The sequence below is a fragment of the Sorghum bicolor genome, chromosome 1 (assembly GCF_000003195.3).
Source record: "Sorghum bicolor cultivar BTx623 chromosome 1, Sorghum_bicolor_NCBIv3, whole genome shotgun sequence".
Taxonomy (NCBI): Eukaryota; Viridiplantae; Streptophyta; class Magnoliopsida; order Poales; family Poaceae; genus Sorghum; species Sorghum bicolor.
This window is the reverse complement of record NC_012870.2, coordinates 18,678,698-18,698,191: the sequence shown is the minus strand read 5'-3', so window position 1 is coordinate 18,698,191 and position 19,494 is coordinate 18,678,698. Positions and strand designations below refer to the sequence as shown.

Below are 19,494 nucleotides of genomic sequence, written 5' to 3'. Positions count from 1 at the left end.
CCCAAATTGGCCGGTTTGTATTCTGCGCCATTTCTAACCGAACGACCATTCTTCATCTGGCCTGGTTTTGAAACGGGCCTATTCGATCCGGGTGGATCAGGCCACGATCCCAGTCTTTCCAGGCCAAAACGAACGAGCCCTTAGGCCTGGTTTGTCTTGGCCTAGAATGCTCCGGAATATGGCCTGATTCGTCTGGATTGGCATGGCCCGGTTCGAAGTTAGATCAGGCTAGGTTTGGTCGTTCAGTTAAGGTTTAAAATTAAAATAGGTCGCATGAGCCTCATGGAATGGCACCTAGCTTTTTATGTACGGGCATTAAACCTCATGGAATGGCACCTAGGCCGAGTTTGAGTGACACACATGGAATCACTGAAACCATGCCAGGTTCTAATCCCGTTTGGGGTTCTAATCCCGTTTGGGAACCATTTCTAGACTGTTGAACCTGTTCGGTTGGCTGAAAAGTCATGACTGAAAGTAATGTTCACTGATTTATTGTGAGAGAAAATCACTGCTGAATAGCTAGCCGATTTTAGCTAGCAAATTCGGCAGATAAGCTAAGTGTAAGTGTAGGGTGAGATTGGATTTAGGTAGTTGTTTGCTGATTTATTGTGAGAGTAAAACACTGTTGACTGCAAAAAAAATACGGCTTATAAGACAAACGAACAGGCTGAATTGAATTAGGGCCATTTCTTAGAATTTTTGGGCTGTAGTGGGTTTAGGATTGGATTCTAGTCCATTTTCAATGCGATTTTAACTATTTGCCATCCTTATGGATGATACTCCTCCATTTGCTAGTTTTATATGAGCTCCTACAGAATTGCCACACGAAACAGTAAACCTCCTACGTTTTTGCCACTTTGGCTGATGTGGCACGCTACGTTGGCGAGCCAGCACGACAGCGTTGTTGGGAGACCCAACTTGATACGAGAAAAGATCTATTTGCCCCTGTTGTTTCTCTCCATCTACTCACTAAGGCCCTGTTTAGTTCCCCGTCCAAAAATTTTTCATCCATCCCATCGAATCTTTGGACACATACATGGAATATTAAATGTAGATAAAAAAATAAACTAATTTTGAGAATCGCGAGACGAATCTTTTAAGCCTAGTTACTCCATGATTAGCCTTAAGTGTTACAGTAACCCACATATGCTAATGACAGATTAATTATGCTTAATAAATTTGTCTTGCAGTTTCCTGACGAGCTATGTAATTTGTTTTTTTATTAGTTTCTTAAAACACCTCTCGACATCCTTCCGATACATCCGATGTGACACTCAAAAAATTTTCGTTCGCAATCTAAACAGGCCCTAACATGAAAGTCCCACGTGTCAGTTTCTTCTATGCCTTGTTTAGTTGCAAAAATTTTTGCAAAATGTGTACTGTAGCATTTTCGTTTGTATTTGATAAATATTGTCCTATCATGGACTAACTAGGCTTAAAAGATTCGTCTCGTCAATTCCGATCAAACTGTGCAATTAGTTTTTATTTTCGTCTATATTTCATACTCCATGCATGCGTCTAAAGATTCGATGTGACGGAGAATCTGAAAAATTTTGTAAAATTTTTTAGGAACTAAACAAGGCCTAAGGTGGTGTTTGGTTGGGATTGGTAAAGTTTAACAGGTATTGTAGTATTTTTGTTTTATTTGAAAAGTATTATCCAATCATAGACTAATTAAATTTAAAAAATCCGTCTCACAAATTACTCTTTAGCTATGTTTTTTAATTTCATAAATAATCTATATTTAGCACTTCATGTATATATCCAAACATTTTGAAACACCCCTAAACCTCCCGCCACGCTCGCGCAAGTCGCCGAGCTGCAGCTGCTGCCGCGCCCGTTCACGGGGCGGACTGTCACGAGGAGGTTGAAGCCATCCACCAGGCAGGGGTAGGGATAAAAACGGATCGGATACGAACGGATATCACTGATATCATATTTATTTTCATATTTTTAGTTGGATTCGAATTCGAATACGAATAATATCAACAATGTCGGATAAGATATGATTGGATGTCGACATCATAAATATACGATTTAAATATTCGGATACGGATACGATATCGGATATTAAACATTCGAACTCGGATACGGACAGATCTCAACCTCTCTAAACGAATTCGGTCTCGAATACGGTTGGAAAATATCCGTACCATTTTCATCCTACAGGCAGCTGCTACCTGGCAAGTAGACCGCGCACGTGGGCCACAGCCACTGGCAGCCGGCGACAGCGGTCACGTGGGCCTCGTCTGTGCTCACGCTCACGGATCACGGCTGACGCACGCACCAGAAGTCCAAAACTCCAGAAGAGAAGACACGAGCAAGAGCAGATAGAGTACTTTATAAAACTACTACTACTAGACTTCTAGTCCGTTGCCATACGTACTGGTAGACCCCTACATCTGCCAAAGTGGCAAAAATATAGGAGGTTTACTATTTCACGTGGCAAATCTATAATAACCTGTATAAAACTGACAAATAAAGAAGTGTTATATATAAGAATGACAAATAGTTAAAAATCCCATTTTCAACAGCATCCATTCCGGCTGACCATTCGTGTGGGCGCCGTCTCCACTGCAACTGACAAACAAATCCCACCCACATTCCTTACATCAACCGAGTGTCAAGCAGCCCAAGGATCATCATCGTACAAATCACGGAAACTGCAGAAGGGAAACAGCATTGTTTCTAGATAAATAAATCAGCTGCCGTCAGTTTGTTATGTCAGCAATGTGGGCAAAGCTTGTTCAACACCACAATGTACACGTATATTTTGGCTGCTATACCTAAACGGTTAAAATGTATTACTCCATCCATTGCCATAAAAAAAACTATTTACAGTGTACGTACTCGTCTGGACATCAATGAATTGTGTTGCGAAACGGTGTCTGTTGGTGAATAGACACCTTATCACTAATGATTTCATCCGTTGATACAACAAGATTAGAGAAGTGGATTAGCAGTTAATTATAGGATTAGCAGTTAGTAGTCTCCGAAGGGGCATGTCCCTTCGGTGGTTCTGTAAACTGAACGGTTGTGTCCGTACGGACATGCCCCCCTTCACTTGTATATATTCTATGAGATCAATGAAAGACACTAGTTGTTCCCAAAATCACTGTTCATTTACATTCACTTTTAACACGTTATCAGACACGTTGCTCTCAGGAACTGAGGAAGAAGAACAACGAACAGAGGCAATTCATGCCTCTGTACCGACCACCGGTAAGCCCTATGGCGCGAATCAATGTCGATTTACCTTCACATGTTGCTCGTGGATTGTTCTTCGCTCTTCGTCGCGTTGGTGGAGTCCGTCGTGGCCCGATCCGTCACCACGGCCACCATGGACAGCGCCGCAGTGTTTTCGAGCGTCTTGGGCCTCGTCTCCGCCGCACTGCTGCCCATGGCCATGGCCATGGTCCATACGGCCGCATCTTCGACTCCGCTGTTCGTGACGTCCGTGCAGATGTTCGCCGTCGCCGTTGGTCCCCGATTCGTCGTGGCCGCCTCGCTTCGCCGCAAGATCGCCCTCTGCAGAGCCAGCCACCGTCTCCTTGCCTTGGCACGGACGGTGCCGGCCCCAGCAACACGGCGCCGCCCGCTGTTGAAGTCGCGGCGCCGCCAGTCGTCGAAGCCCCGATGCCGCTTGCTGAAGCCGTGGAGATGATGCCCGCCGCTGCTCCAACTCCATCCTACATGCCGATGGAGCCCATGTCGCCAGTACCGGCACTGCCGCGCTACTGGTGCGACTTCTGCAAGGAGTACACGTCGATCCCGCACACGCTCGAGTACGCCTACTCGATGCCGACGCCCACTCCTCCGACTCCAGTGGCGCCAGGCAATGGCGTTCCCCCACTGGATCCGTGGTTCCTGAACACGCAGGCTGCCCCTGCGCTCGATGCAGTGAAGGTCGAGGACGAGGTCGATGTTGTGGCTGCGCCCGGCGTCGGCAACCTCTTCAATCTCGACGACATCTTCAACACCGCTGCGAGGACCGGCATCTCGCTGTACTTCTTCCTCGACAGGGTCGGGCCCTCGGCTCCACCTCCGGTGCCCTCGGCTCCTCCTCCACCAGCGACACGTGCGGAGGCTGCGGCACGCATGGCTGCGCAGGCTCTCCCGGCGGCGCCCCCAACTCTGACCGAAGGCACAACCACAACAACTCCGTCGATCCGGCGCCTTCTGGGTCGCAGCGTGGCTGCAGTGGAGGACCGACGCCCTGGGATCCGCAGAGGATCGCGAAACCCGGCGACGCACGGCCTCCCGTATGCGGCGACCCTCAACGAGTTGGTGAACGGCAGCGGCTTCTACTCTCCTGATGAGGGGGAGTCTTCCTCGAACTGAAGAACAGCAGCTGCAGCAGCGCAAAGGAATGTGGAGATGTGGTGATATGCGGCGGCGGCGGCTTTCGGTTGGCAACGGCGGCGAGTGGTTACCCTAACCACCGGCTGAGCCCCTTTTAAAGGCCTGCGACTGCAATTGGGCCGGCTTACAGCCTGAGCCTGACCATCCCCTCCATTTCCTTTGTGCCTGCCCGCACGGAACTGCATGGGCCCAATCCAGAATGTCAACGAATTGCAATTTGGCAAAACAAGCTATTTACTGTTCTTGTCAATTTATATTTTCAGCATTAATTCGTATAAGACTCTGTTAGTCTCCTATAATTATGTGCTGTAAAATATAAGTACTAATTATGCTTAGTCGTTGACATTTATAATTGTACTTGTGATACTTTATATTGTTATAAAATGTCTGTTTGTGATATTATTCAAAGTGTTTGTCCTGGTATGAATGACAAATCCAATAAATAATATCCTTGTTATTGTGACTATGATCTTGCAATTATTTATTTATTTCGCAATCGATCATTTTTTTATTTAAGTTCCTTTACGCTTTTAACTTTAAAGCACTACGCGCTTAAATAATGGATGCGACAATTTATGTGTAATTTTCTTAACGACAATTTATGTGTAATTTTCTTAACAATTATATAACACGCATGTTCTAGAGTCGTTTTGTTGGCCACTCCACAAGGTAGCACCATAGTTGCTGCTGCGGGATCTACACTAAGCAATACTTAGTGACTATTCTCAACGTGCGTACCCAACATTACACTTAGAACATTTGGTCTACATCTTTTTCCAAAGATGACTACCATTAATTTGCATCCCTATTGGCCATACACAAGGTAGCACCATTGTTGCTACTGTGGGATCTACAATAAGTATACTACTTAGTGACTATCCTCAACGTGCGTACCCAATTCGTTTGCAAATTAAATTAAGGTCTACATCAATTCTTGATGACTACCTTCAGACGCGTTATACAACTTGCATAATTAATTGGCATCTATTATTTACACATAATATGCCCAATTAGAGGTCTACACCCTTTTCTTTGGTGACTACCTCCATTATTTTATTATGCATATAAGAATTTTACACCATTACCGATACAAGATTTATCTTGTTTTTAATTTGCATCCCATAATTACAACACACCTCAACATTTTAATAACTTAAAATGTTTCGATGGTTTTTATATCATGTAGGATCAATGACTGTCAAAGAGTTTGAATTACTAGCTCTAGACGGCCACAATTATCCCACATGGGCTATAGACATAAAAGTTAGTCTTTCGTCCTGTGGACTTTATCGAGCTGTGTTACCACCCGAAGATGGGGTTGCACCGCTTGAAGATCAACACGTTTATACAGCCCTATACCTTATTAGGAGCCACATTCACCCTGATTTTAAGGTTGAATATTTGTTGGAAGAAAATCCACACAATCTATGCACTTCACTTAAGCAACGCTATGAACAGCAAAAGGCACTTGTCTTGCCCGCGGCCAACTATGAGTGGACGCAACTTCGCTTACAGGATTTCAAAACTGTGAGTGACTACAATCATGCTGTCCATAGGATTTGCTCAAAATTGCAATTCTGCGAGAAAGAACCTACTGATGCGGATAAGATAGAAAAGACTTTGTCTACTATGCTTCCCTTTGAAAGGATTCTTCAACAACAATACCGTGAAAGACGTTTCCAGGTTTATTCGGAGCTTATCCAAACTTTACTTGAGGCCGAAAAACATTCTGAACTTATGGTTTGGAATAATCAGCAGCGCCCTGTTGGGTCTGCTCCATTGCCTGAAGTACATGCATATACTCAGAATAAACCCATGTCTAACGATAGATCTGAAAAGAACTATCAACAAGGAAACTCCAAGAAGGGTAAAAACAAGCACAGACGCAATAAGAAGCCCCAAAAAGGTGTCTCCAACAAAGGTAAATCTTACAAAAAGGGTAAGAACATTTCCAAGAACAGGGATGATAAACCTGTGTGTCAAAAATGTGGTTGTTATAACCATACTACAAAGAAATGTCGTACCCCAAGTCATCTAGTTGATCTTTACTTAAAGTCTGTGGGTCGTGGACGAGCTGCACCAGGACAGAAGTATGAAGCCCATTTCAATCTTCGACCTGACACCACCAGGGAAGAGGCTGGTTGTTCGCAACAAGTTCCCGAGGAACCAAGCAACAACATCATACGAGGAGGCGAGGATCTTGCTGATACAGGGAATATGATCGTGGAATATGCATCCAACGGCATTCTTAGGGAAACAAAATATTTCCAAACTCTTACTAAAAGACAAGGAAATGTTTTGACAATCGCTGGGCGCGATGCTACGATAATTGGTTCAGGTCGTGCCATTATCGTACTCCCTATGGGTACCCAAATTACAATTGAGGATGCATTATTGTATCCCGATTCAAAGCGTACCTTATTAAGTTATAGAGATATCCGTCAAAATGGTTTCCATATAGAAACCCTTGATGACAATAATGAGGAAATTCTCCTTGTTACTAAAAACAATGGATATGGCAAACAAATTGTTGAGAAAATTCCCTCTTTTCCGTCCGGATTGTACTACACATACATCAAACCCGTGCCACATGTTGCGTACAAGGTAATTTTTCAGAATGTTGATGCATTCAAAACTTGGCATGATCGCCTTGGTCATCCTGGTATAGGGATGATGCGGAAAATTATCAGCAATTCAAATGGTCATGAGTTAAATACTGCTAAATTTCCGAAATCTTCAGATTTTATGTGCGCTTCATGCGCTACAAGAAAATTGATCTTGCGTCCATCGCCCGTCAAGATCCAAAATGAGCCACTAAAATTTCTTGAACGCATTCAAGGAGATATTTGTGGCCCTATACAACCAACATCTGGACCATTCAGGTATTTCATGGTTCTAATAGACGCATCTACTAGATGGTCTCATGTGTGTCTTTTGTCCACACGTAATCATGCTTTCGCAAAAATTATTGCTCAAGTTATTAAACTTAGAGCACATAATCCTGAACATCAAATTCAATCAATTCGAATGGACAATGCTGCTGAATTTTCCTCAAAGGCTTTCAATGATTATTGTATGGCTTTAGGAATTCAAGTTCAGCACTCTGTCCCATATGTCCATACACAAAATAGTTTAGCAGAATCTCTTATTAAAAGAATTAAACTCATTGCAAGACCACTACTACAAAATTGCAATCTACCAACTTCATGTTGGGGTCATGCAGTCTTACACGCTGCTGACTTAATTCAATTGCGTCCAACTGCATACCATGTTGTCTCCCCATTGCAATTAGTACGTGGGAATATGCCAAATATTTCCCATCTGCGAAAATTCGGTTGCGCTGTATACGTACCGATCTCACTACCTAAGCGTACCTCTATGGGTCCACATAGGAAACTTGGTATCTACGTGGGATATCAATCCCCATCGATTATCAAATACCTCGAGCCTCTTACAGGGGACTTATTCACGGCCCGGTATGCTGACTGCATATTCAATGAGGACCATTTCCCAGCATTAGGGGGAGATTTCAAGTACCAAAGTGAATGCCAGGAAATCAACTGGAATGCCCAAGGCAATTCCCCCTCAGATCCACGTACTCAAGAAACTAAACAACAAGTTCAGAAAATCATAAACTTGCAACATATTGCAAATAACCTGCCAGAAGCATTTACTGATTATAAGGGTGTCACTAAATCCTCTTATCCTGCTCGCAATGCGCCTGAAAGAGTGGAGGTACCAATAAAAACCATTCAACTCCCACTTCCAAAGAAGAGGGGGAGAAGTACGGCCGCACCGAAGGATAATGCTCAAAGCAAGCGTCCGAGGATACCGAGGACTAGATCATCCAAATCAGTAAATCCAAGCCAACCTCATGTTGCTAGACACCCAATAGTGGATGAAAGTCCAACACTAGGACCTAATCCACAACCCGGATCAACGGTGCATCCAAATTCTGATCCTGGGACATCGGAACACCCTGACTCCATAGTTTTGGGAAATGTTGAGTCAAATAATGGGGTGAGAGAAATTTCCATCAATTATATTGATTCTGGTGAATCATACGATCGTAAGACTACTGTTGTAGACATGTATTTCTCCGCAGCAATTGCAGAAATCTTTCTCAATGATCCAGATCCTAAGACCATGGCAGAGTGCAAAAAGCGCTCAGACTGGGCTCAATGGAAAGAAGCAATTCAAGCTGAGATAGCCTCGCTCACTAAAAGAGGGGTATTCACAAAAGCTATGCCCACACCCTCCAAAGTCTTTCCTGTAGGCTTTAAATGGGTTTTCGTTCGGAAACGGAATGAGAACAATGAGGTGGTGAGATATAAAGCAAGGCTCGTAGCACAAGGGTTCACGCAGAGACCCGGCATTGATTATAATGAAACTTATTCTCCAGTAATGAGTGGAATTACTTTCCGATACTTAATATCATTGGCAGTTCAAAATCATCTATCTATGCAGATGATGGATGTGGTGACAGCATATTTATATGGGTCACTTGATTCGGACATATATATGAAGGTTCCCGATGGAATCCAAATTCCGAATCCAAACGCAAATCGTAACATGTATTGTGTAAAACTACAAAAGTCATTATATGGCTTGAAGCAGTCGGGACGAATGTGGTACAAACGACTGAGTGAATTCCTTTTAAACAAAGGATACACCAATAATGATGATTGCCCATGTGTTTTCATTAAGAAATCTCAAACGGGATTTTGTATTATATCTGTATATGTTGATGATTTAAATATCATTGGCAGCCCAAAGGATATAGAAGAAGCACGCAAACATCTAAAGACGGAATTCGAGATGAAGGATTTGGGAAAGACCAAATATTGCCTAGGCTTACAAATTGAGCACCGTCCTTTAGGGATTTTAGTGCATCAATCAGCCTATATCCAGAAAATATTAGAGAAATTCAATATGGATAAATCATACCCTAATAAAACCTCGATGGTTGTTCGTTCCTTAGAATTAGGGAAAGATCCATTTAGACCACGGGACGTTGGGGAGAAGACGTTGGAACCTGAAATCCCATATCTCAGTGTCATTGGCGCACTTATGTATCTTGCAAATTGCACCAGGCCTGATATCGCATTTGCAATAAACTTACTAGCTAGACATAGTGCGGACCCGACTCACCGTCATTGGACGGGAGCAAAGTGTATCCTCAGATACCTTAATGGCACAAAGGATCTTGGTTTATTCTTCAAGAAAAATCATGATTCCAATATGATTGGCTATACAGATGCTGGTTACTTATCTGATCCTCATAACGGAAAATCCCAAACAGGATTTGTATTCCTACATGGAGGTACAGCTATTTCATGGAAGTCTTCTAAGCAGACTCTGACAGCCACCTCTACTAATCATTATGAAATTATTGCTCTATACGAGGCATCACGAGAATATGTGTGGCTTCGCAGAATGATTAACCACATACAACAGACATGTGGTATTGGTTCAATTGAATCACCAACAATTATCTATGAAGATAATTCCGCTTGTGTTACACAGATGCAAACAGGTTACATAAAGAGCAATATCACTAAGCATATTGTTCCTAAATTGTTTTATCCCCATGAATTACAAGAAAGTGGGGAAATAAACATCTTGCAAATCAAGTCATGTGATAACCTCGCTGACCTATTTACTAAGTCCTTACCAACTTCTGTGTTTCAAAAAATTGGTACATGGAATTGGTATGAGGCGACTTCGAGATTTGCCAGAATCAGGGGGAGACATCTCCTAGATGCCACCTGTACCAGCATCATATTATACTCTTTTCTTTCACAAGTTTTACTCAAAAAGGTTTCTTGTTAAAGTTTTTAATGAGGTAATATTAACATAAGCATGTGTCATATTTTCTATTTTCCCCACCGGGGTTTTTGTGGGAAATATCAAAGACACACATTGCCCTCCCAACTCTCCATGGGTTTCTCCCTGAAAAAGGTTTTTCATGAGAGTTATTTCAAGAGGCAATACTTATAGTATGTCGTCATATTTTTCTCCTGATTTTCCCACTGGGTTTTTATAGGAGTTTTAGCGACATATCTCTTAATATGGCTCCTCACATTTTTCCTAAACGGTTTTTAGAGGAGTTATCTTTATGTCGTATCTCCAATATTTTTCCCCACTGGGGTTTTTAATTGGAATGCCAATGACATAGTGGTTTGTTTAAATCACACAAGTATATGCTACCTTCTCCTTGTTTTCCTATAAAGGTTTAAAGGAGTTTTACAGCATATCCGTATATACATATTCCTCAGATTTTTCCCACAGGGTTTTTTGAGGAATCTAAGCTTACAGCTACATTGATCTCAAAGGAAGATTCGATCAAGGGGGAGTGTTGTGAAACGGTGTCTGTTGGTGAATAGACACCTTATCACTAATGATCTCATCCGTTGATACAACAAGATTAGAGAAGTGGATTAGCAGTTAGTAATCTCCGAAGGGGCATGTCCCTTCGGTGGTTCTGTAAACTGAACGGTTGTGTCCGTACGGACATGCCCCCCTTCACTTGTATATATTCTATGAGATCAATGAAAGACACTAGTTGTTCCCAAAATCACTGTTCATTTACATTCACTTTTAACAAATTGCACTGGAACTCTGAAAGGAATACTGCAACGAGTTCTATGGAACTGAACCTCTGCAGATAAATCAATCCTTCATAACCTAACCGTTATGTACATACTCCTGTATTGAGCACATCACAAATGTACTATTGCCAGATTCGTCCAGTGATCTGAAACAATCCCAAAAGCACCAGATTGCTCTCGGCCACCAGGCCTCTAGTATTTTCTTCTCTTTATTAATCTTCTGTATTCATTCCCAAAAATTATTTCTTTCACCTTCCCCAATAACTGGACTGCTTCGGTAACAGATCTGCAAGCATGACATAAAACCACCACCATCAGACCTCATGTATGTCATTATTTGATTATTCAGTCTGATTCTGAAATCCATGGCGATGTCTTCACCATAGCAACGCCTTTGGCAATCATCATCCAGATCTGTTGTTTTCTTTTGATGACAAGCTATCAAGCACATCACTTCCTCTGTAGTTTGTCACACCGGGATCAGGGCTAAACGACTGCCGATTGTTCAGAGCACACCCTGACGTTGAGGAACTTTTGTCAACGGCAGCGCCCCAGACATCAAAGTCTGTATTTTCCAGGAGACCCTCAGAGGCAATCCTTGCATCTCCGAATGGTCCAGTGCACTTTCCCTTTGCAAACTTGATGCAAGCCTCCTTTGCTGCTTCGAGACAAGCAGCCATCTCTCGCTCTTCACATCTCTCTCTTTCTTCATAATCAGTCGGGGCAGCTACAAATAAGCCTTTCCACCAGGGAGGCTTGCATTTGCGTGATGCACCGATTGAGCACCCTGATCGTGCACCAACCTGCAAAGAAGTGTATCACCATCATGCTGTTGGATTTTGAGGAGGACAAAGGAACTCTTATGAAACAGAATCTAATACTAAGTACAGTGCACAAATGCATGTGTCAAATGTTAATGGTATAATATGCAATACAAATGAAATATGGCAAGCTCAATCTTTCAGGTCTGCAGGAAGTAACATATAACAGGAAATACAGTCTGATCTTTCAAAAGGAGCTGAAAAGATGCTGAAACAAATTGAGCAAGAACCAGTGAAAAACCCGAAATCACAGTTCAAACCAGACCAGTTCGGTGTGCCATAATAAATAGATTTGGGAGAAATTGAATTTACTTCTGAGATCATTTATTGACATGCATAGCTCTTAGAAAAAGCAACAGTAAGCCATGAACTTTGACAAACTTTCCTCGCTGCTCTTCATAAGACCACATCAAATTTGACAACAACAACAACAACAACACACAACAAAAGCACAATCATATTTTATAAAGGCTGATATCATACAGAAGATAGCTAAATCCTGTACAACAAGTTCTTTTTTCTCAAACACGCAGGAAAGCTGCATATCATTATAATCATTATATTAAGAGAACATATAATCACAAATTCTTGGTTTAGCCTTGATGTTATATTGTTATTAGATGACTATCAATACAAGAAGCAGCTTTGTCATGTGTAGTATGGAGCAGTTGTCAACCACAACAACTAAAGCTAAGTAGCCATGAGCTGGTTTGCCCTCTTTAATGTATGCAGCTGTTTTACTTACTGACTGGCAGAACTTGAGCCAGGCAACTCGGCCAGCTGCAATAACATATAAATAAATCCCTTGCACTTCAGGTAGGAGATAAGAAGGGGAAAAAAAGACAATAAACTCCTCTGCCTCAGTAGTGAAACCAATGATGAATAGTATTCCAGACAAAACAGATGTGAACATAGGTTTTCAATTAAGAAAATAATTGACAAAATGTACTGAATAATAATAGAAAACATAGCTCATCTAAAAAAAAATATTTTTGTATGTAAAAGCATGCATATTAGATTCTAGCTAATGTTGTCTAAAAAATCGCAGGATGTTTTCCCAGAAGACAGGGCGCCGGCGTTTGATTAATAAGCTAACTAATCACTGTCAGATAAGACTAGAAAGTGATTTGGCACAGTGTGTAAAAGCATCATAGCTGAGACATGGGATAAACAGAAAAGTATATTGAGAGAAAACAGAAACAATTGGGGGGCATGAAAGGAAGTCCATCAGAATAAACCAAACCATTCAACTGATCTATATTTACTGACTCCATAATCGACATTCCACAAAGAAAGCATCAAAATTCAAAACTTAAAAAAAAACAAACAAACAAGGTGAAACATATAGCCTGATGTTATGGACAACTTCAACCCCAACCACTGACTTTGAGATGCCAGGAGATGGTTTGCTCTCTTTGTCAACTGGAAATCTGGGATAAACTGAAAATCACATTGAAAGAGAAACACAAATTCACAATGCACAAAAACAAACAGAAATGGGGAATGGAAGGACAAAAAAGCTCAAGTCCCCAATTGGCATTCTTTTACTGATTCCATAACCGACATTCCAGAAAGAACGCATGATCGCAAAGTAAGAAACCACAAGCAAAACAAACATAGTCCGCTGTAATGGGACATTGTCAACCCCCACCACTCAACTCTAGTAGCCAGGATCTAGTTTGCCCTCTTTGATGTCTAATATCATAGAGAAGGATCACTAAATCCTATAAAACATATTGTTAGTGTGAACTGTGCTTGCCACTTGTCAACCACACTCTGTTTCAGCCTTGATACGAATAAATAATATTAGATGCAGATATTGATACAAGAAGTGGATTTGACATGTACTGTGGAGCAGTGTCAACCACACCAACTAAAGTTAAGTAGCCATGAGCTGGTTTGCCCTCTTTAATGTATGCAGCTGCTATACTTACTGACTGGCACACTTGAGATCAAACCCTTTGCACTTTAGGTAGGAAAAGTAAGAGAGGACAAGAGAAAAAAAAAAGAAGGGATGGGGGATCTGTCTCGGTGACAAAATCAATGATCAATAGCATTTGAGATAGAACATAAGTAAAAGTAGATTTTCACTAGAAGAAGAGAACATAAGTTCACATTCTTGGGAAGCTACATTGAAGAGAACATAACTCAGCTGATTAAAAGTTATATATTTTTTTTTGTGTATTATAGTTAAGGTTGTGGAGAAAAATGTAGGGGAGGCTGTTTTTCCAAAAGACAGAGCACTAGCATCCAGTTATCAGCTAACAACTAATCATCGTCAGACAAAATCGATTGTGGTTTGGCTCAGCATGTAAAAGCATGATAGTTAAGACAGCTGGGATAAAGTAAAAACTACATTGAAAGAAAACTAATACAAATAGGCATGGAAGAATGGAAAATCAGACACCTGAATAAGCTAAAGCACTCGACTGATCTAGGTTTACTGACTCCATAACCGTCACTCCACAAAGAAAGCATCACAAACAAACCACAAGTAAAACATAGCCCAATGTTACATAGCATGGTCCACCCCGACCACTGAACTCCAAATGCCAGGAGGTGGTTTGTTCTCTGACAACTGGGAAAAACTGAAAACCACATTTGAAAGAAAACAAATATAAATGCAATATTGAAGGATAAACACAAATGGGGCATGAGAGAATAAAGCCAGCCTATCTGAATAAGCTTAAATGCCCAACTAGCTTTCCTTTACTGAATCCATACTACCATTCTGCATTCCTCAAAGAATGCACCATCACAAAGTAAAAATCATAAGCAAAGCAAACATAATCCAATGATTATGGGGCATTGTCAGCGCTAACCACTAAACTCCAGTAGCCAGGAAATAGTTTGCCCTCTTTGATATTTTCAGCTGCAAAACTTACTGCCTCGCATGACTACCGCGAGTCACCTCGGCCAGCTGCAAGAACGAAACATGATCACAATTGGCAGACGGTGGCCAGCATTCATACTTGCTGACACGCTCAGACACTGGAGCAATCTACAATACAATCTAAGCTACACGCTGGATCTATACCTATGCTACTCGCGTGGCTGCATTCTTAGGCCACTCCTGACCTCGCATTGCTCCCACGCGTCCCAAAAATTCCATCGCGTTGCCAACACAGGTAGGATTGGGGACGTGAAAAGACGGGGATTGGAGGATTTACCTCACACTGAGAGACGAGGCTAGCCTCGGCGGCCTCCCAGGCAGCTCGCCAGCTGGCGGCGTCGCGGAAGGCAAGGACGGGGTCCTCGCCGCTCGGTGCCGGGAAGCGGACGGGCGCGCGGAGGAGAGGGAGCGGCGGGTCGAAGGGCACCGCGGTGGCCTTCGCGGAATAGTCCTGCGCCGAGTCGTCGCCGCTGCCGGCGAATGCCATCGAGGGGAAGAATCTCTCGCTTCGGACGGTGGCTAGGGTTTAAGTTTTGAGGTTTTTTAAGGGAGTGACTACACAACTTTCAGTTGATTTTATTTTATTAAATCAACCAGATTTTCAACCAACCAAAGACTGACACGTCACAAATCAAACTGATATAAAATCTACTCAATCCATCCCAAATTATAAGTCGTTTGACTTTTTTAATATCAAGTTTGACCACTCGTCTTATTCAAAGTTTTGTACAAAATATCACTTTTTTTTTGTGTATTGGTTTATTAATAAAAGTTCTTCAAGAATGACTTAAATTTGACTATATTTGCACAAATTTTTTGAATAAGACGAGTAGTCAAACTTGGGGTAAAAAAAGTCAAACGACTTACAATTTGAAATGGAAGGAGTAGAAGATATGGGACAATAAAACAACCAGAAATTAACCAACCAAGCACAGTAAAAAAACGTGATTGAAAAACAAACCGCTGACAACCAGATCTCAAACAATGAGATCACATCCTACTACCGATCTCCACAAGATGTGATCCATTCACTTTAGAGAGAGGAAAGAGACACCTCACATCCTCATGTGAAACATAAAAAATCAACTTGACCGCCAAGAAAAAAATGATGAAACAAGAAAACTAAGACAAAACTTTTAAGGATTAAGAATAGTTGAAAGCAAAACAAATTAAAAATTATACTTACCCTTACAAATGATTTAGCAGAATCCAAACCACCAAGAATTTTGTTAGCATATTTCACAGGTGCATATATGGGGTTATTTTGAATAACCTAAGAATTTTTTTAAAAGATAAACACAATATGAAGCCAAATAAATTATCAAACCATTCAAAATGAAATCAATTTTCTCAAAGTCCGAACAACTAGGATAAATGCACAGAACTTTAAAAAGGTTAAATTAGGTTGAACTAACCAATAAAAACAAGGAGAGAAAAAAAACCTCGCTGATAACATCAATGCCATCCTTCTCAACTTCTTTTCTACTTAGAGGATGAATTGGATTTATTGGGGCAAGTCTTGCCTTAATCTTTTCTGCAAAGACGTCGCATGTTCTTAATTTTTTTTAAAAAAACACCTCGGATGAAGAAAATAAAACATAGAAGAATACAACATCTTCGTCTGCCTCTAGTAGATGAGAGAAGAGGAGGGAATAGAAGGACCAAAGGGGGTTGCAGCTCTTGCCTTGGCAACTACATAAGTTGGGCGTTGGATCCTTCCCAGAGCTAAACCTCTGCTCCCCATCAAAAATAAAAATAAAAGTGAAAATGAAAAATAAAAAGAAACACTAAATCTTAAAACTCATTGAAGTGAATTGAACAAATAACTTGACTAAGGCCTTGTTTAGTTCCTAAAGCAAAAAAATTTCGTGATACTGTAGCATTTTCGTTTATTTGTGGTAATTATTATCTAACCATGGACTAACTAGGCTCAAAAGATTCGTCTCGTCAATTCCGATCAAACTGTGCAATTAGTTTTTATTTTCATCTATATTTAAAACTTCATGCATGCGTCTAAAGATTCGATGCGACAGGAAATCTTGAAAAATTTTGGATTTTTGGGTGGAAGTAAACAAGACCTAAACAAAAAAAAACAACTTTTGAAACTCAACTGTTGACAAAACTAGTAACGAATGGAATCAGATTACCAAAAACTTGCCCTCTGCATAAAATAAACTACAAGTTAATGGAACCATCCAACTAAAATCTACAAGACAAATTTAAAAGATAACACAAAAGACTACACTCGAAAAATAAATGGCGGTGGTACTAGGTAACAAGTTATTTAACTCCGATAAAGCAAGCTTTCTAAATAACATAAATATTAATCCACTGACCCTAAAAAACAGAACTGAAACTGAATAAAAGAACAACTTCTATAAATGAACAATCGACAAATGAACGTGAAAGGTCCTAATATGGCTAGAGGGGGGTGAATAGCCTATTTAAAAAACATCTACGAACTCACTAGAGCAAGTGGTTAGTAAGAAACAAAGCGAAGCTTTTTGCTCTAGCTCTAAAGGAGTGTTTGCAAGCCACCTACCCAACAATTCTAGTTGCTACAATTACTATGCACACAAGAACTAAGTCTCTACAAGTTACACTAGCGAAATATGCTACACAAGGCAAAGTAAGCAACTAAACTAATTACACTAGTTTGCGTAAGTAAAGATAGGATGAGATATTTATACCGCCGTATAGGGGATGAACCAATCACCAATATAAACAATCAAGCAACGGGAGAATGCCAATCAAATACAATTGAGACACCAATTTTTCTCCCGAGGTTCACGTGCTTGCCGGCACGCTACGTCCCCGTTGTGTCGACCAACACTTGGTGGTTCGGTGGCTAAGAGGTGTAGCACGAACCTTGTCCTCACTAGGACACCACAAGAACCTACCCACAAGTGAGGTAGCTCAATGACACGAGCACTTTACTAGAGTTACCTTTCGGCTCTCCGCCGGGGAAGGTATAAGACCCCTCACAATCACCGGAAGATGGCCATGAACATTCACCAACTCGTGTCAATGCTCCTCCGCTGCTCCAAACCGTCTAGGTGGCGGCAACCACCAAGAGTAACAAGAAAACCGCAGCTAGAACGATCCCCAAGTGCCACTAGATGCAATCACTCAAGCAAATGCACTTGGAATCACTCGCAATCTCACAAATATGTTTAATCTATGAAGGAGATGAGTGGGAGGAGTTTGCTTAGGCTCATAAGGATGTCTAGTAGTCAAGAATGTCAAGAGTATGAGCCCTAAGCCGGCCAACACGTATTTATAGACCCCTCAAACAAATAGAGCCATTAGCTCTCTCACTAGGCAAAACTCGGAGTCACCGGACGCTCTTCAGGGGGCACCGGACGCTCAAAACCTGCGTCCGGTGCTCCAAAGTCAGCCACGTGTCAGCTTTTGAATTTCACGCGTCAGAGTCTAACGGTAACCTGTAGAGCACCGGACGCTCCTAAGTTGGCACCGGACGCGTCCGATGCACATCGGACTAAAACTCAGGGAGGTCTGCAAACTCGCACGATCACCGGACGCTGAGCACCGGACCGTCCGGTGCTCACCGGACTTAGACCCAGGGAGCAATGCAAAACGCGCGGACACCGGACTCAGAACACTGGACACTCCAGCCTGCGTCCGGTGCCTAACCCTAGCTGAGCTAGGCAGCCTGCACACCGGACGCACAGACACAGCGTCCGGTGCTTCTGGGCCAACGTCCGGTGAACACTCTCGCGACTTCTCCAAATTTCCCACCGGCGCAATAGAAAATATACATTTCATTTTCTCAAAAAGCACCGAATCTCGCCTTGCAAGTTCGGCGGGAAGGAGAGAGGAACCCATCCTCTCTCTACCCTTCAAACTCTACCTCCTTCTCATCCTTAGCACCATTAGTAACTAGACATTCACAAAACTAGAACATCCCGTGAAAACAACATTATAAACAAGGTTCTAGTACCACTTGTGAAGCAAATAAAGGTCTAGTTACACTATCTATGCATGCTAGTTCTTCATTTCATCAATCAAACCTATAACTAGCAAGGTATGGGAGAGAAAGTTTCTAAAGCTAATGAAAATGCAAGCAAACATATGTGATGCACATTCAAATGCAACAAACAAGTTTATGAGCTTGCTCCCCTACTTGTGTGCTTCAAAATTCAAAATTTTAATTGATCCCCTTCTTTTACCATGTTACTCCCTATCTTTGTATTTCTTTGTGATTTCTCTCCCCCTTAAGCAAATCTTAGCAAATCTTTGAGAAATTCTCTCCCCCTTTGTCATCAAAGACCACAAAAGGTGAGCTCAAATTTTAGATAGGTTAGTGTGAAACCATGTGAAGTGAGATCATTTTCCCAAAATTGGTCTAATCTAGATTACTTGCGTAAGATATTTAACTCGGTTTGATCCAAGGACAAGCTTCTTCACACCTCCAAATAAGGGTTATCTTGTACCATGTTGAGTTAAACACTTATAGCTCATATTCTAGATCAAACACTAGGATTGCAAGCCCACAAACATGTTATATGCTACCACTAGATCAAGTCAAGCATAGAAGCAATAGTGGTACCATACAAGCATCAAATTCATTTGATTTTCATGAATGAGCCTAAGACATGGGAGGAATGACTAGATGCACTAATCAAGTCCTTAGCATAGGATGGATGACATGTCAAACAATTTTACCTTGCTTTGCTCGAAGGAGAGACATGTCATATAGTGGTGGTGCATCAACACATATTTGAGAAGTCAAGTATGTTCAATTCATTCCTTACCTTGCAAAACCTCTTCTCATCAAGTGGCTTGG

The 19,494-nt window shown here is 41.6% G+C and overlaps 1 protein-coding gene across 1 annotated transcript; it reads right to left on the bottom strand.

Moving 5' to 3' along the window:
* Positions 10,887–15,234, bottom strand: LOC8065796. The gene is made up of 2 exons (XM_002464382.2): positions 14,965–15,234; positions 10,887–11,776 (listed from the first exon to the last, which is right to left on the bottom strand). Exons 1-2 carry the CDS (start codon positions 15,172–15,174, stop codon positions 11,378–11,380), a joined length of 609 nt encoding a protein of 202 aa, XP_002464427.1. The 5' UTR covers positions 15,175–15,234; the 3' UTR covers positions 10,887–11,377.